The sequence below is a fragment of the Chelonia mydas genome, chromosome 5 (genome assembly GCF_015237465.2).
Source record: "Chelonia mydas isolate rCheMyd1 chromosome 5, rCheMyd1.pri.v2, whole genome shotgun sequence".
Taxonomy (NCBI): Eukaryota; Metazoa; Chordata; order Testudines; family Cheloniidae; genus Chelonia; species Chelonia mydas.
The window spans coordinates 50,637,306-50,663,895 of record NC_051245.2 but is presented as its reverse complement, the minus strand read 5'-3'; the positions used below and the strand labels follow the sequence as shown (position 1 = coordinate 50,663,895).

Sequence of the window (26,590 nt, the reverse complement as noted above, 5' to 3'; positions counted from 1 at the left end):
ACACAAAGATCCTTATCTCAGATGTGTCAATGTCACTTATTGCTTACGTTGTAACAGACATAGTAATACATTGCTCAGTCACGTACCTGAAATCAGAACTGAACCTCAAGTGGTCTCTTCTCCTCTCTGTGCCCCTGTGCAATTTCCATTAGCTGTAATGGGAGTCATATGAATGCATCGATGGGAGAATGTATTCCAAAGTGTTCTAAAAATCCTAAAGACCAAAGACTTGATGCATGTCATGTCTGTTTCAGATGAACTAGTAAAGCATTTCACTAGTCATTCACTTCATATTGTGTTTTATAGAGTTGTACAGAATTTTGCTGATGCAAGTCCTACTGCTTCTAAAGATTCAAGCAGGGTACTGAAATGGCACATAAGTAAATGGAAGTCATAGTTCATAAAGCCAAATTTAAATATCTGTACTATTTTTAGAGGTTCTGCTAAGCCTCCATTTACAGATATGTTGCCATGGCTTTAAATATTCATGAAGCGTATTGGTGATACTAGGACATTAGTGAAAAGTCTGTGCATTCTACTCCTTTAAGATGTAAGTTCAAGACAACAGTTATTTCTACAAGTGTTGTGACTTGATGTCTTATCTAGAAATTAACAATGTGGCAACTTTCTTTTTCATTTTAGGTTGGTGTCAAGGTTACAGTACAGGATATTTTGACTAGTGTTCAGAAACTTATTAGTGTGGCTTTCTCTACATATGTAGTAAGACCAGTTGGTGATGAAAAGGTATCTCATTTAATTTAGAAATCATTTAATCCTGGCATGAAAAGAGATTTTGGGAAATGTCTCGTTTGATTATTGTGAAACTGACAACAAAAAAAAGATGATATTATCCACTCGTTTCATCTGATGGCAGAAAAATAATGTGAAGTCCAGACTGTAAGAATATTTTAAAGACCTTCTCTATGACCTCATGATGGGCTATTTTTCTCCCACTTTATAGATCCTTACTTTTTAATTTTTGCAAGTTCTTCCTTACTAGAATTGGCATCTTTATCCCAACTTTACTGACAGAGTTGGTAAAACAGATATTTCCAAACGTAAAATGAAACCTGCCTGAAAAAGTTTAGAGGCTAAATTAATTGGTTAATGTTTGAACATTAAAGTACTATATAAATACTCTGTATTATTATTTATTATTGGCTTGATCCTGTGTCCAACCCCTTAGTTCACGCCTCTTTAGCTCAACATTCCAAACGGGTCATTTCAGGATGAAACTGGTGATGATTAACTAAGATCAGCTTCAGTGGGCAGCCATTCAAGCAGGAGAATTTGAGACCTCAATTCAAAATCCATCAGAATTTCAGCATTTGGAGCAAACAACTTTAACTTTTTATACCTTTTTAAAAGCCCACTTATTTATTATACTTTTGTTGTTGTTGCTTTATAGACAAGTTTGGGAAGAGGGAAGAATGACTACCTAGGGTTACCATGTTTAAGGTTCCCAAAAAGAGGACACTGCTGGGGGGGTGGGGAGGGGAAAGCTGGGAGGGGCTACAGTTGGGGAGTACTGGAAGGGTGTGTGCGTGTTCTGGGGGGTATTTGAGAGGTGCTGGATAGGGTACCTGGGGGGTGCTGGAAGAGGTGTGTATGTCTACTGGGAGTGGTTTTTGGGGGGTGCTGGAGGAGAAATCTAGGACAGGGTGCTGGAGGGGAAATCTGAGTGAGGTGCTAGAGCAGCAACCTGGAGGCTGCTGGAAGAGGTGTGTGTATGTGTACTGGGAGTGGTATTTGGGAGGTGCTGGAGGGGGAACGTGGGGTGCTGGAGGGGGTACCTGTGTTCTCATTCTTGAGGTGGGGGGCAGTGTCATTGCTGGGTCTGGCTCAGACCCAGGACACAGCAACAGCCATCAGTCAGCACCTCCCTGTGGGGCTCTCCCCACCCCACCCCCAGGGCTGGGAGCGTGGGATCGGCGAGGTACTAATCAGATGTCGATGCAGGGGAGGGACCAATTGGGGCTCTTTCTGAGTTGCAAAATCTGCCCCACAAAAAACCTGGATCTTGCCTCTTATTTGAAAAATCTGCCCAGACAGAAGGCGGAGGATCAAAAAAGAGGCAATGTCTGGGAAACCCCAGACATATGGTAACCCTGTGACTACCTAACTCTGCTGGAAGGGAGGGCAATTTTGTTTTAAGAAAAAATTGGCAAGATTCTGAGCAGGGATGGAAGTGGAGGAAAGGAGCTGGTTTGAGAAAAGAATCAAAGGCAGAGAAGTGTTATCAGGGATTGGTGATGCAAACATCCCCCCAGGAGAAGGAGGCAGAGTTGTTTAGAAAGGGAGAGGGCAAAGCTGAGAGAGAGAACATGAAGTGAGGAAAACTGGTGTAGTCCCATGCCCTGCTGACAGTAGGTCCAGGGGAGAGGCGGTTTTGGAGCAGCAGGATGTTGACTCTGTTCTTGTTGAAGCTTCTGGGCCTAGATGGAAGGGACCATAGGATAGGTCTGGATACAGAAAGCAGCTGTTCCTTGCAACTCAGCTGTTTTCGTCTGTCCCCTGTTTAGATAACATTGTTCAAACAGTTTGTGCCATTAAACTGACCAATTCTACCCATACGCATAAATGGATTTTGCACATGCAGTGTGTGTGAAAAGGGAAATACACTTGGAGGCAGAAGGGCTTCACCTGCAGAAGGAGAGTGTTAGAAAAACAGCTTGTAAAAGTGTGCTGCTAAGGCATTTTCAAAGGAGCGTATCTGAGCACAAGTAGTGATAGGGGTTAAATGCGCAACTGGGACACAACACACAATATTAAATCCTCAGAATAACTTGAAAATGCATTTCCAGTTTTGTTTTCTGTGAAGCATTTTAAACAAAGTAGGTTTTGGTGAGTTGATTGTATTTTTAGTTTTTCAAAACAAAAACACCTTGTCATTGAATTTTGGCAAATGACTCTGGACTAAAACTGAAAACCTAGATATTGCATAATTACTTGAACTTTAACTCTTTCCTCATCCGTAGTAATATGAGTTGCTGTACTGCAGAAATTACACTCAAGAATTCTAGAGAATGCTGATGCCAGTGTACTTTTTAAATGACATTGGCTCAAAGTGCAGTTCAGAGCACACTTAGGTATGATTATACAGTCACATGACAGCTTCTTTTCATTTGTGTAGGTATACTTAAAACCAGTGAAGCTTCTGTCTCCACAAGATCATCTGGAGCATAGTCTGGCTATTGAGAGAAGAAGAATACGACTGGACCATGAACATGTCTTTGAGACCCTAACGCAAGAGAGTAATATGGAAGATTATCACTGTGGTCAGTAAAGCAGACACAACCAGTAATTATGGGCAAACAGAGGGGAGCCCAAGCGACCAATTCAGACTAGGGGCAAAACCATATAAAAACCCTTGGGGATAAGAATCCAGGGGCTAGCAAGGGGCATGCCAGGTTTGTGAGGGTGTGGAGGACAACAACTCTCCATGATGGTTCTCTCTGTCCTTCTGTCCTGCAGGGATTCCAGGTATAAGGTTGCAGGATCAGGGCCCAAGTGTGAGTTGATCATTTCACATTTACTTTTCACTTAGGGTTTGCCTACATGGGGGGTTTAAAACTGGATCAAATTGAGTTAATCTGGTTTGAAAACCTTGCATACAGACGATGCAACCCATTACTGTGAACTAACTCTGCATTTATTGAGAACTCTTGCAAAGTGGACTAGTTAGATCTTTTGCTCATGCGCACGCAATTGCTGTGCACCACTTTTTTATGCCTCTTTGCTCATCGATCCCAGTATATCATTATTCTGGCAATACAACCACATAGCATTGCAGAAGTCCCACAACATGCCTCACACATCTAATTGGAGCTGTGCTGAGATCCTGGATCTCACAGCCACCTGGGGAGAAGTGTCAGTGCAGGAAGCTCTTGTGGTGTGCCACAGGAGTAAGGACTTTGTGTGGACATTGCAAAGCAGATGTCCTAGAGGGGTCATGACTGGGACGCCAACCAGTGCTGGATAAAGAACAAGCAGCTCAGAAAAAAATGCATTGGAATGAGGAATAAGAGGAGACAATCTGTTAGAAGACATGTGACCTGACCATTTTTTGATGAACTGGACACGATTCTATACAATTATAGTACAACCCATCCAAGATGCTGCCCACATTCTTCCTCCCCCCCACCAAGGCTGACTGGCTCGACCCACTGGAGGCTGAGCTGGAGGATGCCCCCTGAGAGCCAGGATCTTTTTGTGCCTCAGGAACCTGATGATGAAGAGCTGGAAAGTAAGCTCCAGTCCTGCCTTGCTACAATGGACCCTTCCGAGTCCCATCCAGAAACCCAGGCTGGGACTGAAGAGTCAGATTCCCTGGAGGGAACTACAGCATGTAAGCAGCTATCTTTACAATGTATTATTTATTATTATTGTTGGCTGATGTGAGCTAAGAGCCCCCGCCTTCCTCCCACCCTCTCTGTTCTGTTTCAAAATGGCACCCACCAGCATGGTGCAATCACAGAAGGTACCTGTCCCTCTCTGCTCCCCTCCAGTGGCAGATTCAAACACCGAAAGCATTCATTTGTGCGAAATTCAACATTTTATTGAGACAGGGCTTACAGAAAAGAAATTTGGTTAGTTTTTGTAGTTTTCATGAGGTATAAATGCACACTGCATGCCTGGTGAAGGCACAAAAAGCACTATTCTTCACTGAAGTACAAATGCTCTGTAACATGAATTCTAGTTGACAGTCATTGCAGGACTCTATCTGTTTTTTCTACACTTTCTCCGTGTCTGTAGGGGAGTCATAGCAGAACTTAACACTGAGAAATATCTCACAGCCTAATGGTCATACAGAAGGAATTACTATCCAGATCCCGCCCCCCCCCCCCCCCATGAGCCTCCCTTTAAACCTCTAATCCCGAAGAGGAGCATCTGGCACACAAACAAAATTGCAAAAACAAACCTGGAACAAACCAATCACCCCATCCCTAAAAGCATGAAAGCAGACACAGTAGACTGAAATCCAAATGCATTCAGCACCTTCCATACATTCACACAAGTTACCATCTCTGAGGTTCCCCCCAAAATGGGAAGAGTCTCAGCTGGAGATAAAGTCACATATGCTGTACCTACTAAAAAAAGCTGTCATGACTTGTCTGTGCCATGAACAATAAACAACTGGTTTTCCCCCCACTCCCAAAACCACAGCGCCTTCAACTGCCAGATCATCAAGGACAGGGCTTCTGTGTACTGCTGACAGGATGGCCAACCTGAAGGAGAGAAAAAGGAAGACATGGGACAAGATGTCAGAATGGCAGAATCATAGGGGAAAACCAGGCTGGCTAAGAGGTAGAGGCTGTACATGAGGACCCAGAAGAAGAAAGAAATGAAGCTTTCCCAGAAGATTGTGGCAATGGCCAAGGAAAGTGTGGCTGCATCCCAATCCACTCCACCCCACCACAAGCTAACATGGGCAGGCCTGTGACTCAGAACACAAACAGTAGGCTCACTGGCAACATTCCCCTCTGTATTTATGTTTTCTGTGGGACACCTTGCTGCTGCTCGAACATCTGAGCAAGTCTCCACTCCTTGGCCTCTCCCACCCAACATTAAGGCTTTCCCCCTTGCTCTCAGCAATATTGTGCAGAACACAACATGCAGATATAATGGCTGGAACATTTTTTCACTGTTGCTTCCAACCTATTCCATAAACAGCACCATCTGCCTTTCAAAGGCCAAAGGCACACTTGACCACCATTCTGTATGGTGCTCCAATACCCCTTTCTGTTCGGAATTCTGCACCCTGGTGGGGGAGGCAAATGATAGGCACATGGGTTCCATCAGTTGCCCCAGTACAGCTTGGGAATGCCATGTGTGCAAAGCCACCAGTAATGTCCTGGGCCCTCCGCATCCTGAGGCTCTCTTGCTAGTGCTGGTCATCTCAGCTCTGCCGAACGATCCTCTCCCATCAATCCACACTGGTTTCCTGCGTTCCGAATAGCACTGAATGCTTGTTGGTGATCCAGAAACTGGTCCTCTTGTTCCAACAGCTTGGCATCCTCCTATTCGTCTGCCTCATCCTGCTGCCACCACTGTAGATTATCCTGCTGCTGCCACAGAATATTCTCCTGCTCCCATATCATCCATGTGGTGGTGAGACAGGTGAAGTCCAATGCAGAATTCATCTGGCTCTGAGTGCTGTAATACAGCCCAAGCAGCCTGTGCATATTCACGCCTGCCACCAGAGTGGCTCAGAGCATTGGTGGTCTATGCTGGCTGACAGCAACTTTAAAAGGGTGCGAGACAATGGGCCAGAGATAGAGACAATACGGGATTTTTTTAAAAATGTGAACTAACATGGCTTCCCACAATTCACAGTGAAAACAATCCCAGGGCGCACAATGCTCAGCAGCAAAGCAAAGGACCGTGGGCTATCCCCAGAGAATGCTATGTTCTCAGTTCACAGAAAGTTGCCGCCATGTGTTCACACGATGCAGATTGAAAATAGAACAGGCATTCTGTGGGCACACTGTTGGGATGACTTGAATACAGCGAGTTACCTGAGGCTCATAAAAGCACTTTGGCTTAAACCCCTTGTGTAGAAATACCCTTACTTTGCAGGTTTAGGGGTTTTTTTTAAGGGTTTTGTAGAATTCATTCATACTTCAAGCTGCATTTTGCAGTGGAGAAATAAAGTCCAATAGCACCAGTTAAGACACACATAAGAGGAGAAATCCATTTGGCTTGATGCCTATAGCTTTCCAATAAATCAATAGGAACTATGTGCATGTGAGGAGATTGTTCTCAAGAAACAGAAGAAAAATTCTTCAGAGTGGTAATCTAAATCCTGGCAGAAAAAGTGTAGAGCGTTCATGTGACCAAAAGAAAAAAACTGAAGCATAACTGGTTTCTTTCTTCACCTAGATTTGCCTCTATTTCCCAGACTTATCTCTGTCCTGAAATGACATGAATCAAAGTCGCTGTATTCCCTTCCAAAAACATGAAATTATTCACAAATGTTTAAGAAACTTTTTGGTATTTACAGTCTGAAGTACACATCTCTGTTTATGAACTTCAGTCACAAATAAATTATCTACAGGGAAAAACAACATCTATTATAAATATAATACTTGCGTTCACAATTTAATTGGGTTGTGTGGACTCAGGATGGACACTTTACATTGTCATGATGATACCTTTCTGGTAGGAAAACTAAGACCACCACAGAGCAATCAGAGAGTAGTAAGTTCAGTCTCCATGGCCCTAGCTGCGTTAGGGAAATTTTCTAGATATTTTCTACAATTGGTCACAGCTGTTCAACATCTACAGTGACATATAAAAAGTAAAATAGGATAAAAAATGAGATTAGTATATGTGAAGATTGTTAGCTTCCAAATATATACAAAATACATCAAGCAAGAAACTGAAGTTTGTCTTCTGAATGCAAGTTATACAACTCCTTAAGTAGGTCCAAAGTGCAAGGTAATCAGCCATCCAAATGGTTATTTGATTATCGTAAACCACAGTTTACTAGGGCAGAAGCCAAAGACATAATTCGGGTCATATGAAATCCTGTGGTGCAGAAGTTGTTCCATGCTCGGAACGACTGACACATCTGATACTTGAAATTATTATATCAAGATGTAACTGAAAATACAAAGACTGTTTTTTTAAATTCAGAGCACCTTACAGTCAAGACCCTGATTCAGCAAGGTACTTAATACACATGTAACTCTAAGCAGTGACTTCAGTAAGACAACTCACATCCTTAAAGTTATGCATATGCTTGAGTATGTAGCTGACTTGAGACCTAAAAGAGTGTGATCTTTAAGTCCTCTCACACAAGACATTGGAGGGCCAAATTCATCCCTGATGTACCTTCACTGAGTTACACAAGGGTTCAGTTTATCCCTAGATTCTTAATTAGACCTTGTGTAATATGCATATTTATGAGTATGTTTACATACTTATGATGAAAATACACGTGTAAGTCCATTGAAATAGTTTCAGTAAGAGAATGCTAAGGTTGTATGGTTAAACACTTGAAAGATGAATTGGCAATGTTACTGTTGTGCACACAACCCTACCTCTGCCCCCAGTGCATGGCTAGTCACTATAATATAGTATTTAATGAACACACACTATTTCACAAGTAATACAGTACAACATGATACAATAATTTTCTACAGTCTTAAATCCACATGTATAGCAATTTTTAGTACTGCAACTCATATCAAAAGTATATAATAAACTGTACTTACTTATAAAACACATTGCAGATTAAGTAGAGCAAGCAAGAGTAATAAGGAAAATTTACTGGCATACATAGGTTGCCTACATTTTCAATTAGGAGAGCTGCATACCTGTCTGGTTCCCTGAATGTGTGCTTTTAACATAGCTTTTGTATGAAGGATAGCTTCTCATCCCTCCTAACAGAATTTGATCTGCCCCCAGGGTGTTCTGTTTCTCTCCATTCTGCTCCCTTGTCAGACAAGAGGCTATGGTGCCCTTGCACCTTGGAAGAGCTTCAGGCTGTTGCTATTATTGAAAGAAGGAGCAGCCTTTTGGCTTCAGGCACTCCCTGGTGTGGTTTTCTTTCTCCCTACAGTCATTTTTTAAAATTGTACCAAAAGTCAATAGATCCCTACAATGATGGGGAAAGGGTATATTCCCCTCTTGGGACAGCTAATAACTCTACTCACTTAACTATCCCATTAATGTATTGTTACCATGTTTCAGATAATGTAAGTAATACAGAGGAAGATACTATTTCAACTGATCTAACCCATGTGCAGAGCATTGAACTTGTCCTGCCTCCTCATGCAAACCATCATGGAAATACATTTGGTGGCCAGATTATGGCATGGATGGAGACAGTAGCTACTATTTCAGCAAGGTACTTTTCTGTTTGACGTCTTCCTATATGATTCTGAAAAGACATGCTGTGTGGAAAATCAAAAGTATTCCAAATTCATCATTTTAATGTTAAGGGCATCACAGAGGTTAGTTACAAATGAGAAGTGAAAATAAAATGTATTGTGATCTCTCTTCCTGTTGAGGTGCAGGGGATGTCTACATATTTATATATAGGCTTTTCTATGGCACTCATTTCCAGAACATCTGAGGGCTTCACAACACTGCTGAGAAATATTGCTATCTCCTTTTTACAGATGGAGAACTGAGGGACAGAGAGATTATGTGATTTGCTTGAGGCTTCAAAGCAAGTCAATAGCAGAGCTAGAAATAGAATCCAGATCCTGATGGCTAGTGCAGTGCCTTGACCACAACAATATCCTTCCATATATGGTCAAATCCTCTGGCCCAGCATCAATGAAATCTTAAAATGGAGAGGCTGCTCAAGGACAGTCTGCAGCCCCCCATACATAGCAGAGATAAACTTGAGTGTGGCCAGTGGGTCTGAACAATATGAGAGCCACTACCAGGAGGTGTGGATGGGGACTGGCATGGGAATCAGTAGAACTGAGTTCTATTCTAGCCATTGACTCACTGTTTTATCTGGGGTGGGTCACTTACCTTCTCTGTCTCCCAGTTCCTACATCTGTAAAATGGGAGCAATAGTGCTTCCCCAGCATCCTTTGTGAAGTGCTTTGAGATCTACAGATGAAAAGTGCAAAGTATTATTGCTACCCTTGTAGGTTCATTAGTGGCTGTGGCCCAATTGCGCAGCTGCTCTGCCTTCTGCCTCTAGGCTGGAGGGTTCCATCACCTCAGCCTTGACACTGGTCTCCACACAAACAAAGCTTCTTTGTATGTGAGACCTGAATTTCTATCAGAATTCCTCTCACACACCACCTGACCTACTTCATTGCAGGAAGGCTAGCGATGTGTTCCTTTTTTACCTTAATAATTAAATGCCATTCCTTTTCCTTATTCATATAATTTTGATTCATAGCCAGTTAGTTGTTCCGATAAGAGATTCTCTTTAGTTCTTAGATAAACAGCTCATTTTATTAAAAATAGAAAACACGCTGATTTTACATCAGTGTGTAACTCCATTGACTTCAAAGGAATTACTCCTCATTTATGCCAGTGTACCCAAGACCCAGTCCAAAATATCAGGCTCTGTTTCCCTTTGATATATCAATACACAACTAACCTGAAAGTTAAAATAGTTTATTTGGAACTATGAATATTTAACATGATTTATCAGGTTGAAACTTTTAGGAATTATAGCTCATGGCAGAGACAATATTGGATGGAAAGAGAGCTTGTATTTTATGCTTGAGAAATAGCTGCCCTCGCTACAAACCTTCTATAAGGCAACAATTAGCTCTGACCTTTGTAGGTACCAGTTAGTGTTGCTATGGCCACAGGCTAAGATGGGGAAAGCAGAGGGTGGGGAAGAGAGAGGGAAAAAGCAATACTTGAAGAATAAATTTAAAACACCCACAGAAAGGTTTTTTCAAAAGGTTATTTCCCCTTTCTAAAAATTGTGACAGAAATTGAGCAGCTTAAAGACAGTATTGCAGTAATTGAAAATCCATTTGAACCAGGGCTGTCCTTTCTGATATTTTATATGACTAATAGAAGTATTCGGGGCTTTGTTTTTTTAGAAAAATAGAGCTTCATATTTAGGAAAAATCCCCCTTTAAAAAAATCACGTCCTTTCGTCCCGTTGGTATTTTTGGTAATATTGTATCTTTACTTTGAGTGTAGTAAATGAGATACCCATTTAGCATTTTAAATAGGAAGAGCAAATTATGTTTAATGAAATTACAAAGTCATTTAATGTATTAGTCTATTATAAAGATGCTCTATTCAATTAATTAGCAACAGATAATTGTGTGCATTTAACAATACTGGTACATTAGTTTACAGAGAGCGCAACTGAATTAAGAGCTGAGACTACTACAAAACTGTCATTTCTAGGCTAAAAATGTGTACGATGAAATTCTGTACTATGTATGTCTGCTTTTCTCACTGAATTTGATGGGCGTCTCATGCACATTCATGAAGGCAGAATGTGGCCCTTTAGAGTCAGGAAATAAATTGCATTGTTGTTATTATTTATCCTGCAGTAGCACCTAGAGGCCCCAGTTGGGACTGGGGCTTAAGGCTGTGAAGAACAATAGAAAAGTCCCCCTACAAGAATTTACAAACTTAAAAATCATGATCCTGTAACTACTTAATCACAAGTGCAATTCTAAGTAATCCAGTGGGGCTCCAAAGCTCCAATGGGACAACTCAGGTGTGCAAAGTAATGCATGTGATTAAGTGTTTTCAGGATCAGGGCCTAAATTGAGAAAAGAGAGACTAGTGAGTATAATAAACAACAGAAAGGTATGGGGGATGGAAGGATGAGGTAAACAACAATAATAAGAGAATTTATATTAAATTAATATACCTTTAAGTCTTGATTTTTAGAAGTTAGGCATACAACTTTGGATTTCTGCATGAGCAGATGGCCAGTTGTACATCTAACTGGCTTTTTGCATGTTTCAAAACCCAGTTCTGAGACTCAGCTTCAGTTGTTGCATGCAACTTTTAGAAAAAAGACATATTTCCCTAGTGTCATTACAAAATAATGCAGGCTGTATTTGGGTGAATTTTTAATTAATGTTTCACATAATCATATACTGCACAAAACTATATTAATTTCTGATAAATGTGCAGAAACCATCAGAGGTAAAAAGGATGTATGGACTGAAGTTCTTACATAGATACATCGTCTTTGGCCCTGAGGAAGTTTCACTAACTCAAATAGGTCCAGATTGTGAACTCTTTACTCACACTGAACAATATCTTACTCCAAAAGTAGCCCTGTTTAAGTGAGCGGGACTCTTTGAGAAGTAAGGTACTACTGAATGAATGAGAGTAAGGGGTTCATAATTTGGCCCAATGTGAGGTTTATAACAAGGAGTGAGGATTAATTAGTTAAATGTTTGTAAAGTGCATTGCAAATGAAGCAGCACAATAGCAGTGGTATTATATTTTGAGACCCAAATTCTGTGCCATTATTTAGCTGAATGTGCTGTCATTTATGGGAAATCTAGGGATTAAATTAGGCTTGCATTGTGAACTTCTAATTTGTGCTGACCTCATTACTTTAAGTATGCCAAATAATCCTGGGCTGTACCAATACAGAAAAAAGAATTACAAGGCCATATATTCCATTTTGTGTCTCTCCTGCTTTCTCATTCAGCCGTCTCTGTCATTCATATCCCATCTTGAAATCAGTTGATATGTTTAAATTTCGGGGACCCTCCACTGTTGGCGATCGTCTTGTCTTCAAAGCAATAGTTAACAACACATTTCAGAAAAGGTAAAACTATCTATGTGCTTGTCTTACTGCCCCTCTATAGCACAATCCCTCCTGAATATTTCAGACTCAAGCCCTCACTGGGGTTTTCCTTATCAGGTTTTTGATGAAGAACTATTTTTAAAATAGCTCTGCTTTTCTCACTTCAAAAATAGTTTGAAGCTTGGTTTATTGTTTATTCAAATCTAAAAGATTATCCATACCCTCTAGTGATTGATATCCCAGTTCTGCAAACCTTAATTACAAGTGTAATGCTAAGCAGTCCAATGGAACTCCAAGTCTCCAATTGGACATTGTAGTCATTTGGACCCTGATCCTGGAGTATACTCCATGTGGGTACCGGGCTCTATCTGTGTGGAGCTTATTGCAGAGTCCAGGCCCTTGCAGCTGCTTCCTGGTTGCAAAACTCTTCTTTTGGAAGAGGGAGGACGAAGGGGAGGGTGAGTACATCTGGTGTTAAACCGAGCCAAATGCAGCCTGGAATAAATGGGTGCAGCTGCCATAGAAGCCTTTATACCAGTCGCGATTGGTTCTAAGTTGGGCAGAATATGAGTGTTAAGGAGAATTTATTTAGCACAATGAAAGGGCCTAATGCTTGAATTTCTGTAAGTCTGCTTTGTACCAATCCTGTGGCATAAAGCAGACTTAAACACAGTGGATCCTACCTTCTGAGGATCCCCCCATGGTGGGAGAAACCTCCAGTGACTTACGGCCACTATAGAGGCTCCTACACCACGACCCCCTTTCTGAAACTTAGCAAAGAGTGTGTGTGGTTGCAATACCCCTTTGCCAGGAGAATCCCCAGCTACTGGAATGACTCCTTGCAGTCAGGCATAAGTAAATGACACCAGGGAAGTGACAGTTCCTTAGCCAGCCTGGGACGAGGAATGTCAACGTCGCTTAAACCCATCTTTGCCCCCACTCCGACCCCTGGTCCTGTGATAAGCACTGCTCAGCCAGACCAGAGGCTGTGGCCTTAGAAGGTAGACGGAAGTGCCACAGGGAAAGCCACAGGATGGTATAAGGTTTCAGAGTGGTAGCTGTGTTAGTCTGTATCAGTAGTCCTTGTTTTTTTTAGGAGGGTATAAGTTACAGCAGTCCCTCCTTGAACGTCAGCTTATATTGTGCCATGTCAATATTTCTGGAGCAAATAGGCTCCTGGTGGCAATAGATGTAACTCCCACTGCTACTCTCTTCTATCCAGGGCTAAATTTGGTCCTCCCAGGACACCAGCTTGCTGTGAGTTACCTTATCGTGCACATCTGAATGCCAAATCAGTGCAAGTTCGCTCCCACCCCCAAGTCTTCCCCCTCCGACCCCCAGTTCCCACACTCTGCTCATCATTGGATATCTAAGCACCTACACTACTTTGCTACTTCAGTTCATTTTCTGCCTATTTTAGTCCTGACATTTATCTTACACCACCTTTTACATCACTGCTGAAATATTCCTCTGTGTTCAGACAGAAAACTAATTATTATTTGTTCTTATGTCCAAAATACTCAGATTTCCATCACTGTTGTTCCCTGTACCCAAGAAGTATATAACAGCTCTAGTTATTATGTTTGTCTCATTGCTGCTTCTGTGTCATTCTGTTGTGGTTAAATAATTCATTTAAACTCTTCTTTCAGTGTTGAGGTTGGCGTTCGTGTTGAGGCCTACAACTGTGAGGAGTGGACCATAGGCCAAGCGCGGCATATTAACAGCGCTTTTCTGATTTTTAATGCTGTAAATGACAAAGGAGAGCTCCTCATCTTCCCCAGAGTCAAACCCACTACAAAGGTCAGCTCTTTACATGAGAGAGAAAATGAATATAGAGATGGCTTATATAGTCCAACCCAAAATAATGCATATCCCACAGCCAATCATTGTCAGACATTCCGGGGAAGTGAAGAGCTAAACAAGGTTATAAACTGAATTACTTTCTCTTCCTCCTCCTCAAGAGGGTATTCTGAACTTGAGAACGCTTGTAGGGTAATTGAACAACTCCTTACTAGCCCGGGGATTTGTAAAGGAAGTTGCTGGAGTCAGGCACCCAAGTCCCACTGAATTTCAATGGGAGTTAGTGCCTAACTCCTTTTGGCTCCTTTGAACATTCCAGCCCAAGTACAAGCATCCCTTAAAGTGGTTCGTTGAGCTTTTAAACCTTCATGAATATAAAACTTCTGTTTGAATAGTCTGCTATGATGTAATCTTTTGTTAGCTCTTTTTTCTTTCTCTCAGAATTCCATAAAGCACCAGGGCAGGAATAAAAGAGCTATTAAAATAGTGAATTAATGACTAGTAGGGTAATGACTTTGTGAGGAAATGAGGAGTCATATGCACTCCACACTAGCCAATGCACTACCTTGAACATTAAACTCCATCTTGTTTCAAGAGGGAAAGCTGACTCTTACGTCAGCATTATCGCCACTCTTCTAAAAAATGCGATGGCTGCTGGCACCTTAACTTCAACTAGAGAAGCAATGCTTCAGCTAAGCAGCACCTCACAGGGCATTAACTCCAGTCCCTTTTTTCTAACAGGAACAGAGTACCAGCTCTGAAGCAGAAATAAAAAAAGAAGCTGCTTTCTACTACAGTTGAAGAAGAAAAAATATGCAGACTAACAGACTAAAATAGAGGGTTAGGTGTGATAGTTTCAAAAGCACCTAAGTCACACAGCACAAGTCCCATTGACATTCAGTGGGATTTATGCTCCTAAATTACTTAGTTGCTTTTGAAATTTCTATTCTCAATGGAATAGCAATGGAAGAAAGTAGTGACTGAATAGTCAGTTTGAGGTGGTGATCAACCCTATTGTGCAGTACTCACTTCTAATTTTTCATAATGTGCTGCCCTCTGCTCTCCAATGCAGACATGCTAAAGGGGTATAGAAATCCCTCAAATATTGCTTTCCATGTTGAGCTCTGCGTAGAAAGTCCCTTGGATTAATATTTTATCTAAAAGGTGGCACTTTTGGCAAGTACAGAATGTTTAGCATTGTACTTCTTTATTACTCTTGGGAAAAAGTCCATGTAATAACACTATGCTACTAGGATACTCCAGACTGGTAGTTAGATTATTTTTGCTATATAAAGGGATACATTGCATTAAAAAAAAATTGATCAAGTCCGTACCTGGGGAAATTCCATTGTAATTAGTGCAGGTATTTTGGGGCAGAGGGGTTTAAATAACATACTTTACATTTGGTATGTGACAGTGTCCCTTTTAATAAATAATCCTTAATTGTCTTTTATTTGCACAACATTATCAAAGTAGAATGTATCATAATTCAATCAGATTATTTCTGTTTCGTTTTGCTTCTTGTGAAGGATGGTTTGAGAAGATACCATGGAGCTATTGCACGCAGGAGAATTAGACTAACCAGGTATATATAAATTTCAAAGGTAACTTTCACAGGGTGGCAGAAGTGAATGGGTTTTTTTTACATATACTGTGCTCATTATTTTAAGTCTTCTCAGATTAAATAGCTATTGTCACTTAGCATTTCTGGACCTGATCCTGTTTGCCTAAGTCATGATGAAATCAATGGCTACTATTCATCTGAGTAAGTCAAGAAATATTTGGGCCCTCTTGTGTGTTCCCCATCCTTTTTTGGGGAAAAAAGAGGAGCTAATGCTTACTTAACTCACTGTGTTGTCGTGAGGATTAATTAATTAATATTTGTGAAGCATTCAGAAGATGCTGAATACTATGTAAGTGGTTGTCATTGTACACTGAAGGAAGACAATGAATACTATTTGGTTTTTTTTTGACCTCTTTGTATACATAATATGTATTTCAGAAAATACATCCTCTCCAATAAGGAAGACACTCCTTCCTCTGATCTCTGGGATAGAAGCAACCAGGTAATACTTACATCATCTGAATTCATCCACATACATAGTCTTAGAGGTACATTTGGACATTCTGCATATGTCAAAACAATGCTAAAGATCTGACCCAAACAGTTAGCATCTTAACTTGACTTGCTGTACCTAATGTCGGAACAGTGGGTAAATGTATATAGTCTATGTGTAGCAATACTTACGCACAGTGGGGTGAACTAAGGATGGATTAGCAATACTGGCCCTGAATTTCCATGATTTTGTGTATTTATACAAATCCCTAGTGTTATTTTATTGTGGAATGTTCTGTACGAAAGTTTTTTTTAAACCCCATTGGCTCCTTGATGTTGTATTAGGTCCTTTTAATTAAATCTAAAAGTAAATAAATAATAATTGGAGATGTATAATGTGGGAAATTATTTGCCATTGACTATGGCAGCACTGGAGTGTGTCTCCATCAGAGTTTGAATTCTGTGGATGTAGAAATTTTTTTCTGCAGGAAAGTAAATATAAACAGACAGTAAATCTGAACAAACTGAATAATCCAATTTTTTTAAAGATGAAATTGAAACAAGTCTTTAAAGATTCTTGCACTGTATGATCTCTTTTTACCACTTCCAAATATCAGCTCCATCCTGGACATGTACCTATCCAGTGTTGTCAAACACAAGTAATAGGCATCCAGTCCAGATATCCACTCCTCTGATTACACCTTCTGTTTTCAAGCAGCTGCCAAAATATGTGCACAATCTAACAGCAGTGAAGAGGTTAATTTGCTAGCAGATTTTAATTACTTATAAGAAAACTGAAGTATACCATTAATTTAGTAGCCTCAGAGGTGAAGAGTATTGTCTCTCTGACAGTAGAGGGGTTTATTGCTTTATTTTATCCATCAAAGAAGCCCAAATTAGTGTTTTTAATTAGGGTTCTTTTGCTATCGGCCATGTGAAAACACAATTCAGCTATTGAAAGTATTTAATTCAGAAACTACTGGACTGTGTTTTCTGGAAGAAGACCACTTAAGGGAAAAAATACATTTGCCTGGTTTGTGATTCTGGAGTAACTATGGTACAGAAATGAGATTCTCTTTTATATCAGCCCTTCATTTTTAATAATATATCTTACATTTCAGGCATACTTGAGTTACAGCAATGTAGCCACCCTGACAGTCCTGGCAACAAAATGTGGATGGGAAATAACCAGCACTCTGGATAATGTAAGTCCAGAATTGTGGAACAGTTGCATGCCAACTTCAGTAACATTTGGAGGGGCAGATCATGCTCACCTTTAGAACTGGGCAGACAACATATATTCTGTTTCATGAATTATTTTGATATTTCAAAATTTGGTTTAGTTCTGATTAGGAAAGGAAAACAAAATTTTTGAAATTCTCTGTGAGTGGGAGGCAGCATCTCCTGCCTGGTGGTTAAAGCCCAAGGCAGCAGTTATGCCCAGTGGTTTGTCTCCAGTAGCGTCCTTGCCTACTGGGTACAGCTCATGGGTGGTGGCTCTGCCTCACTGGCTGTTGCTCCACTTCACGGATGCAGCTCACAGGAGGGGTAGGGAAACCCAGGACCTCCCATTCCACCAGGTTCTGACCCAGGGCTCTCAGAGGCTGTCCATCATACTGCATCCCAGCTACCTTCCGGGCTTCTGGCCCTGGTCCCAGTCTCTGGAAGCGGCAGCTCCCCCCATTCCCTGGCTTGCTGGAGGAATTAGGTCACATCCTGCCCTGGAGATCCCAGAACACATACTTCTCCCTGGCTTGCCAGCATCAGAGTGAGCTGTCTGGCAGCCTTTTAAACCCCGCCTCCAACCTGAGCATGCTCATCACAGGCGGAGGGGTGGGGCCCCTGAGCCCAGAGTTGCTTCTTAACCCCCTCCTGTCCAAGGGGTTGATACACCTTGTCACATTCTCCAAGAAAAAGGAATGAAACCCTAGCTTCATGAATTAAATCTCATCTGGCAGGCAGCCCTGGAGGCATGAATCCTGAAAGCTGTGGGCTCCCCAAATCTGAGGCAGTCCAAGTGGCAGGCTGCTCCAGAGCTCTGGACCCTGAAAGCCCTGGGCTTCCCAAATCCAAAGCAGTCTATGTGGTACCTCAGGGCCATAAACCATGCTATTTCTGCAACAATTAGTCTTCTAAAGGAAACACATGAAATATTTTACAACCATGCACCAGAGGTAAAGCTTCCTTTTCAATTTGGGCATAGTGGCATTTTGTTTTTGTAAGAGCCCTGGATGCATATGCCTCCGGTCTCCAATGCTCATCATATCTTTGTAGCAACACAGCCCCTATCCCTTCTTTGGAGGCATCAGTGGACAATTAGGTCTGCCTCTTGCTGTCAAAATACCTTAGAACGGGTTTTCTGAATCAGTTGTTTTAAATCACCAAACTCTTTGTCCAGGTTAGCATCCTATGTCAGCTGGTTATTCTTTTGCATGACTGCACAGAGGTTGCTGGTTTCTGCAGCCAAATTAGGTTTAAATTTACGAAAAAAATTAGCCATTCCTATGAACCTCTGTACTCCCTCCTTGTTTTCTGGATGTAGCATATTTGTTATATCTTGTGTTCTGGTAAGATCAATATATCCCCCTTATTCAGTTAACCTTTTTCCTAAATAGGTTAATTTCTCTGAGCCTGAATTTACATTTTTGCTTATTTAGCTTCAGGCTTTCTGCTCTAGTCCTGTCCAATGCTCTCTGTAACCTGTAATTCTGATTCTCTATTGTGCTGCTTTCTGTGCCTTCAGTGCCCTCAAATATTTGCTGCACATTTCTATGAAAGACTTCTGGAGCAGATTTTAGTAAATGGTAATCTGAGTAAGCAATATCTTCCATATAGCGCTCCTCTCATGTAAGGGAATCTGCTAGAATCCAGACAACGCATCTAAAGTAATAAAATACTTTTACACCAGTCATATCTTTTACCTTCACTTTTGGTACACACATACCTCTAGTAGGAATGAGTTCCCCATTATAAACTTTCAATTTAACCTGTTTGCTCACCATTTTTTTCATGTTTTTTTCTTTAACTTTTTAAAACTAATATCTGAAACAACATTTACCAGAGCACCAGTGTCAAAATATAAGAGTCCCATTAGTCTATAAGGAAACTGTCCATTCATCTGTTCCTCTTAAGATACTGCTCCTAGATCAGTAGTTTTTAATCTTTTTTCATCTGTGGACACCTACAAAATTTCAAATGGACGTGTGGACCCCTTTGGAAATCTTAGACATAGTCTGTGGATCCCCATGGGTCCACGAACCACAGGTTGAAAACCACTGTCCCAGATAAAACTCCTTTTTCTGTTGGTTTCAGAGTAGCAGCCATGTTAGTCTGCATTCACAAAAAGAAAAGGAGTACTTGTGGCACCTTAGAGACTAACAAATTTATAGTCTCTAAGGTGCCACAAGTACTCCTTTTCTTTTTCTGTTGTTGTCCCTGCTCTCTTCCTGGATTACTGCAGCAGCATGCATGCTTTCCTCTTCTGCAGCTGTTCATACTAGTTGCAGACTTTGGCAAAAGGATTGTATTTCTTACAAATATTGCAGTTCTTCCCAAAAGCTGGGCATTGTTGAAGTCTGTTTTTGTCCACACCTTGTGCAGTCCTTGAAGATTTCCCTTGCAAACTCTCATGCTTTGCTTTTTTCAGGCTTCTCTGTGTTTTTTGTTCTGTACTGACTTATTGATCGCCAGTTTTTTCTCTTTTGTCACTCTATCCAGAGTGGCAGTGTCCTCTTTTCCTTCCATTATTATTATTCTGTTTTGAGTGGTTGCTGCTGCCTGACACAGTCTTTATCCAAAGTTAGCTCTGTGTCATCCAACTCTCTTTTTTCAGCTTTGGATCTTTGTTTTCAATTAAAATTCGATCCCTTATAACAATCTGTTAACTGTCCATTGTTGCAGGTTGAGGTCATTAGCTTCAGTTCTGTTAGGAACTCTTCAAAGGACACTCCTTTCAGTTTGTCTTCTTAGGTGAAACTTATACTGTACCTGTCAAATGTTTCACTCTTTTAAGGTATACAATAGTCTTCAAATGTCTGCCTGATTTAGTTGCATGCTATAAAAGACATCCACTGCCTCAAGTCCTGAAATATTTAAGGAGATTGCTGTTTTCTGCTGGTCTTCTTTCTCACCAGAGCCAGCTGCTTGCATTTATATATCAAAACTCTGTTTGAATCCTTTCCAGGAGTCTGCTGAATTACCTGAGAGTTTCAACGCCTTGGGGGCTTTTAGTTGGTTCCTCTCCAATATGACTCCTTTACTCCTTCATCACAGTCCTCTTTTCTCTGGGCTTGTCTACACTATGCAGCTTTTAGCCACAAGGCTATGTCAACACAGCCTTGTGGCTAAAAGTCAGCATGTGTGAACGCTGTCTGTCGGTATTTTGTCAGCACTTTTGCCAACAAAATACTTCCAGCCCCGAGTCGGCAAATCTTTTGTCTTTCGTGGTGGGGGGAGGGGAGGGTTTAAGTGTGAAAGACAAAAGTTTTGTCGACAATGTCGCAGTGTAGACAACTCCTTAGTCTTCTCTTGTACCCAGCTGGTACCATGTATCGTCTTGTGAATTCATAAGGAGAAATTCTAAGACTCTAAGAATTAAAGAATTAAAAACTGGGTTACCTAAGGTAAAGGAGAATCATGAGCTCCTAGCTGTGTGTCTGGTGAAGCTGCCACTAGACTGCCTCCAACCCATTCTCACTGACCCCAGTCTATTTCCCTCTAACATGTGCTCTGCTCTTAAAGGCACAGTACATACTCCTAACAGTAAACATTTAGTCTGAGTACTTCTTCTGCCTGGCTTCTCTAAGGACTTTTCCACATGGACACTTAGAGCTGGGGTATGAATCTGCCTGCTGCGCACTCAGTCTCTGTGTGGAGAGCTCTAATACAAACCCAGAGTAACACGTACATTTAAAGAAAAACAAAAGCAAAACCTTACTGGAACAAAATACTCCATTGCACACACAGTTCTCCTCCTGGAGAGAGGATGAGAGAGAGAACAAACAATACATTAGTCATGTGGTTTTAGTCATGTGGCTTCATACACTACTGAAAGGTGCTCAGGTATTTCCCAACCCCCCCACCCCCCCATCTCTTCCTCAATATTTACAATATTTTTACCAGCTCAAGGCCCAGGATGGACAAGATGGAATTCTGGGCCAACAACAGCTTTTCGATATATAAAAATGTCATGACTTTTAAGTCCAGTATTCTAGGTCCCTGCACTTGGGTGGAGCACAGGGGATTTTTGAGGGGGCCCAGGATTTGGCCATTTGTTTTGAAAAGTGGCCTGAGCATCTGGGGGCCTTAATGAAGAGGCTTTTTTTCTGTACCAGAAAAGGGTGTCCTAGTGTTTGTGGAAATCACACAGGAATTGGGCTCGTCACACACCCTGGGCCGTGTACAGTTGGCGTGGCTTCAGCAGTAGAGAAATACCAAAAAAAAAATAAAAACTCTTAAAACTTTTGTGAAACAGCTTTTCAATACTATAACTGGCTTATACAGACTATACCAGTGGTTCTCAAACTTTTGTATTGGTGATCCCTTTCACATAGCAAGCCTCTGAGTGCAACTCGGATGAAGTGAGCTGTAGCTCACGAAAGCTTATGCTCAAATAAATTGGTTAGTCTCTAAGGTGCCACTAGTACTCCTTTTCTTTTTTTAATCTTAAATACTCAACTGCATCTTGCTGCCTGTCAGACATATGTTGCATGTTCTCTTGACAAGTGAAAAGCTGGTGAAGTTGTCCATTTATGTTCTTCATTCTGTATTTTTTAAATGCTGTTCATTTGTTTCAGATAAAAATATTCACACAGGAGGAGAGTGATATCTTGTCTGTCAAGGTAGAAATGCAAGTGAGGATACCATCAAATCTAGCTTTCTTCCTTTTATCTGACTTCAGACTCCGCAGGCAATGGGACAAACATTACTTGTAAGAGCAGCTCAAGATTTTTTTTCTAGCACTATTTCACTCTGCTGTTAACTAAACTTTTCAGATGCTATCACTTGTGATGTAGATACCTTTCTTCTGGATTCAAATTGGGATTGCCATGAATTGACGAGAGGGGGCTGGGCCATAGGTTTTCCTGTATGAGAGTGAGCAAGTTTCCATGCCCTAAACATGGGGCATAGTGAAGGGTTCAACTTCAATCGTATAGGGTAATAGTGTATATTCACAGTGCGAGAAGCAAGGCAGAGCAGCTCACTCAGCCCTAGTCTGCTCTAACTGAACACGTTTATGCGGTGTGACCAATTCACAGTGTGCCGCAGCGGAATGTAATGTCAGAGATCAGGAACCTCATAGTCATCGCCTCCTAAATGCCAAAGAAGTTTTATGGTTTTTTAGAGTAATTCTTGTCATTGCTAATTCAAATAAACTCTGTGAGCTGTTTATTTTCTTAATATCCCTCACAGTGAATAGAATAGGAAATAGTGGGAGATGATATAAAACAGGTGGATGTGGTACCATTTTAATTAGGTGTATACATGCACTTAAGGAAAAGGAGAAGCTTTTCCAGTGATTCGTTGTATCTTTAAAGGTTTTTATCAGAGGATAAATGTTTTGATTATGTTCCGAGTGGTGCTTCGAGGGGATTTGCAGGCCCAACAAAGAGGAAAGTCTGAAGAAAAATGAAAGGCATATGTGGCAATATATCTAGAGCTTCGGATTTCTTATAACTAATATGTAGCCTCGAGAACTGGCCAAAATGATCTATTGGCTCCACAGTGCTCAGGCATTAGGAGTAGAAATAAAGCAAAAAATATTGTCTGCATAAAAAGCACGGTTGAGGATTTACTCCTGAGGGAATTCTGTGCTAAAAAATTTAAAATTCTGCACACAATATTTTAAAATTCTGCAAAATTCTGTAAATTTTATTTGTCAATATATAAATGTGGCTCCAGCATGGCAGTGGGGAGCAGAGCACACTGGCTGCATTGAGGTGGGAGATCACCCTGAAGCTCCCATGTCCCCCCCATACAGGGACTTGGCAGTGAGGCTGCCCCTGACCCTGACATAATGCAAGGGCCAGGCCTGCCCCAGAAACACCCCGGGGCCCTGCCTCTCTGCCCCAGGCACATCTGGTGTGGGTGGGCAGGCTCAGCACAGCAGGATCCAAGTGTGGAGGGGCTTAGTGTGGAGGGATCCAGGTGTGGGGGTGAGAGGTTTCTGTGTGGGGCAATCTGGGTAGGGGTGGCTCAGTGGGAGATTTAAATCACAGGGGCTTGTTGTGGGGTTCCGGGTGCAGGGGCAATGGGCCTCTGCACGGCACCCAGGTGAATGTGGTTGGAGCTCAGGAGAGGGGATCTGGGACTTAGTGAGGGGTGTGTGGGTGGAGGGCTCAGTGTGGGGGTCCAGGAGCTGGGGGGTTGGGGTGGGGTTCCAGGTGCAGCTGATTGGGGCTCAGTGGGGTGGGGGTCCAGGTGTAGGGGGCTCTTTGGTGGGGTAGGGCTTGTCAAGGTGAGGGTTTGATGGGCCTGCTTAACGGGGGAGCCCCAGCTGCTGCCGAGGAGCTGCCGCATGCTGGGCTCCTGCTTCCCCCTGCAATTCCCCTATCCCCTTTTCTTCTCTATCTGCCTCCCCTTATGCCCACATTCCTCTCCTCCTGCCCTATTCCACCCCATTCCTTCCCCACTGCCTCTTCCCCCCACCCCCTCAGGCCGCCTCATTTCTCCCCTCCCCCCCTTACCTAGCCCCATCGTGGGCACTCCCTGTTGCACAGAAAACAGGAAGGCTCCCAGCACACAGAAGGGGAGCATAACTGGCACTAGGACCCAGGTGGCACTAGGACCCAGGAGGCAGCATTCAGCTGCAGAGTCAGCGGAGCCAATATGCAGCCTCCTTCAGCTGGACAGCTCTGCACTTGCAAAAATGAGGGGTGTGGGGGGGGGGAGAGTGCCCCCCCCATGCCACCCAAAAACTGTACCCATGGTCACGCTCCCTTCACTCCCCCATGGCGTCCCTTTACTTCCCTGCCATTTTCTGCAGGGGAGCACAGGAATTCTGCGGGGGTAGGGGAGCATTTTCTGCAGGCGCGCCGTCAGGCAGGATCCCCCCAGGAGTGAGGATAATGTTTTTATATTGAATAGGCTGAAATCAAGGTAAATTGCTAAGGTAAGTGGCTAGTGGCTCTAAGAGCGCAAGTAAGGATACCCTGGCAGGGGGCTATTCCTAAACAGTGCACTTGGCAACTTTGATTAAAAATCAGTCCAGACGCTTTAGGATGTGAGTATAACATTTTGAACATTTTGAACATTGGAGGAATACATCATCTCATTCAAATTTATGCAAAACATCAAAGCGAATGTTCAATGATGCTCTGTCACATGCTCTTTCTGCATCTAAAAAGCGGGAACTAGATTCAAGTGTTGAGTGCCTGGAGGCCCACAGAGCTCCAGAGACATAGCAGGCAGCCTTGCAGGTAGCGGGGCTGTTCTTCAGAGAGCCAGTTTGATTTTGGCCCACAAGTTTTAGGAGAAAATGTTCTAGTCTGGCACGCAGTCTTTCAGCCGGTGGTTTAAGAGCCTCATTAATGAGGGAAATAGATGTGTAAGGGGAGCACTCCCCTGGGTCTTTGCTTTTCCCATGTATGTTAAGCTAAGGCAGGTGGTAAGGTGGGTGATGTAAATATTTTTTTTATTGGACCAGCTTCTGTTGGTGAGAGAGACAAGCTTTCGAGCTTACACAGAGCTCTTCTTCAGGGCTGGGAAATGGCCTCAGACTTTCACAGCTAAATACAAGGTGGAACAGATTGTTTTGCATCAGTAGTTAACATATTTCAAGGGACAAGTCAAGGTAAAGTGGCCTGTGAACACCCCTCCAGTCACAGGGGCAAAAGGAAGATGGGTGGGGGGGAAGGCAACTGGGTGGGTGGCTGATTGTTAGTGGGTTACAGAGTGTTGTAATCAGCCATAAAGCCAGTGATACTGGGGAACATTTAGATACCTAGAAAATAGTACTGAATGCAGTTTGATGCTTTTCCAAAGAGGACAATATGTGAGAGTTGCTTGTACTGCTTTGCTCCAACACCAGCTGGTCCTGGAGCTTAACTTGATTTTTTTTTTAGCGCATCAAGGGCAGAGCCATAGGTGAGGCATTGCAAAGAAGAAGGCTCTTTCACTCTGTTTCATTACACCCCCATTCTTTGAAAACTTGGTGTTGGTCCCCCTTTTGCAGAAAAGTAACATTATTTGTGGCACAAGCCCAACTGAACTGCAAATTAGTTTCCAGGCTAGTTTTAACACTCTCCGAGTAATCCGAAGAAAAACTGAAGAGCCTACATTAAAATGCTAAGGTGTTCTTTCTGATGCAGTGTTTTTAAAGAGAGCTTATTGCACACTTCAGGTGCTGAACTGCCCTGACTATGACATGTTAAATGTACTTGCAGAACTTGTGAGGTTGTAGAGAATGTGAATGAAGATGAGAAGATATACCACATTACATCGCCATCAGTGAAAGGAGATAAACCCAAAGATTTTGTAGTTCTTGTGTCTCGAAGACAGCCCTGTAAGACTGGGTGAGTAAGTGAATTTCAAGCTTAGCTGGTGCTAAACCTTCGGAGCTATAACTCTTGATTACCATGCATATCTAGAAGTCAGATCCCAGAATAATGAATGTAGTAAAGATATTATTGCAGCCCATAAGAATTTGGGTGGACTACTGTTTTGGACCATCATCCTTATGATCTTCACCTGGCACTGTTTGTCAGTGGTCTTAATGAGCAATCTGAGGATTCACTGCAACCCCTTTTCATACACTTGCTGGTTGGACACAGTAGGGGCAAGCTCGCCCTCTTATATGCTTGCGACGCCAAATCACACTTAGGGTTCTCATTTCTTACATGGGCCAGCTGTGGTTGAAACTTTAATTTGTTTAATGTTTTCATAGAAAATGTTATAGTTATTTATATGGTTTAAAGATAGTAAACTACATTTAATATAGTTCAAGTTACTCATATGTATTTTTTTACAGCTTGTTGAAGAGACTCTTGGGTTTTTTCCCTACAGGGACCCTTACATAATAGCTGTGAGGTCAGTTACCCTGACATCTGTGCCACCTTCTCCAAACTATCGTAGAAATGAAATCCTATGTGCAGGATTCCTGATCCATAGTGATGGCAACCACTCCTGTATGGTAAGCAGCTTTACAAATCACAATGGTATCTGCTGTCCCTCAAATATTACATGTGCATCATCTCACTGAAGTGCACTATCTGAAATAGGCCAGTGACACAATGGAAGGAATCACTTTATTTCCTAATTTGCTTAAACACTTGAATTCCTGTGGATATTAAATTATAAGCATTACACTGACTTTGAGAGTAAGGAATGTCTGTGTTCACTTTGAAGGGAAGGTTACTATATAAGAACATATACTTATGAAAATGTTTGGGTACCCTAACTGGGCTAAGTCGCCTTTCTTCTGCCAACATTTGTGTTACTAAAACAAAGGTATTTAATGAGTTAAAGATGATGGAACAAATTCTGCTCTCTGCTATGCTGCTGTATACATTTAGCAC

General features: G+C 42.0%; 1 protein-coding gene across 2 annotated transcripts in view; it reads left to right on the top strand.

Moving 5' to 3' along the window:
* The window catches only part of ACOT12 (acyl-CoA thioesterase 12), a 37,730-nt gene that overhangs the window by 10,277 nt on the left and 863 nt on the right, over positions 1 to 26,590 (top strand). Inside the window, exons 4-14 of one of the 2 annotated variants that reach the window (XM_037903174.2) lie at positions 643 to 744; positions 3,134 to 3,278; positions 8,698 to 8,854; positions 12,122 to 12,241; positions 13,870 to 14,020; positions 15,550 to 15,605; positions 16,023 to 16,086; positions 17,198 to 17,281; positions 21,872 to 22,005; positions 25,460 to 25,588; positions 26,079 to 26,205. In XM_037903174.2, coding sequence (XP_037759102.1) covers positions 643 to 744; positions 3,134 to 3,278; positions 8,698 to 8,854; positions 12,122 to 12,241; positions 13,870 to 14,020; positions 15,550 to 15,605; positions 16,023 to 16,086; positions 17,198 to 17,281; positions 21,872 to 22,005; positions 25,460 to 25,588; positions 26,079 to 26,205 — 1,269 coding nt within the window. The remainder of the gene's footprint in view (positions 1 to 642; positions 745 to 3,133; positions 3,279 to 8,697; positions 8,855 to 12,121; positions 12,242 to 13,869; positions 14,021 to 15,549; positions 15,606 to 16,022; positions 16,087 to 17,197; positions 17,282 to 21,871; positions 22,006 to 25,459; positions 25,589 to 26,078; positions 26,206 to 26,590) is intronic. The other variant, XM_043546984.1, reaches the window with a different exon arrangement.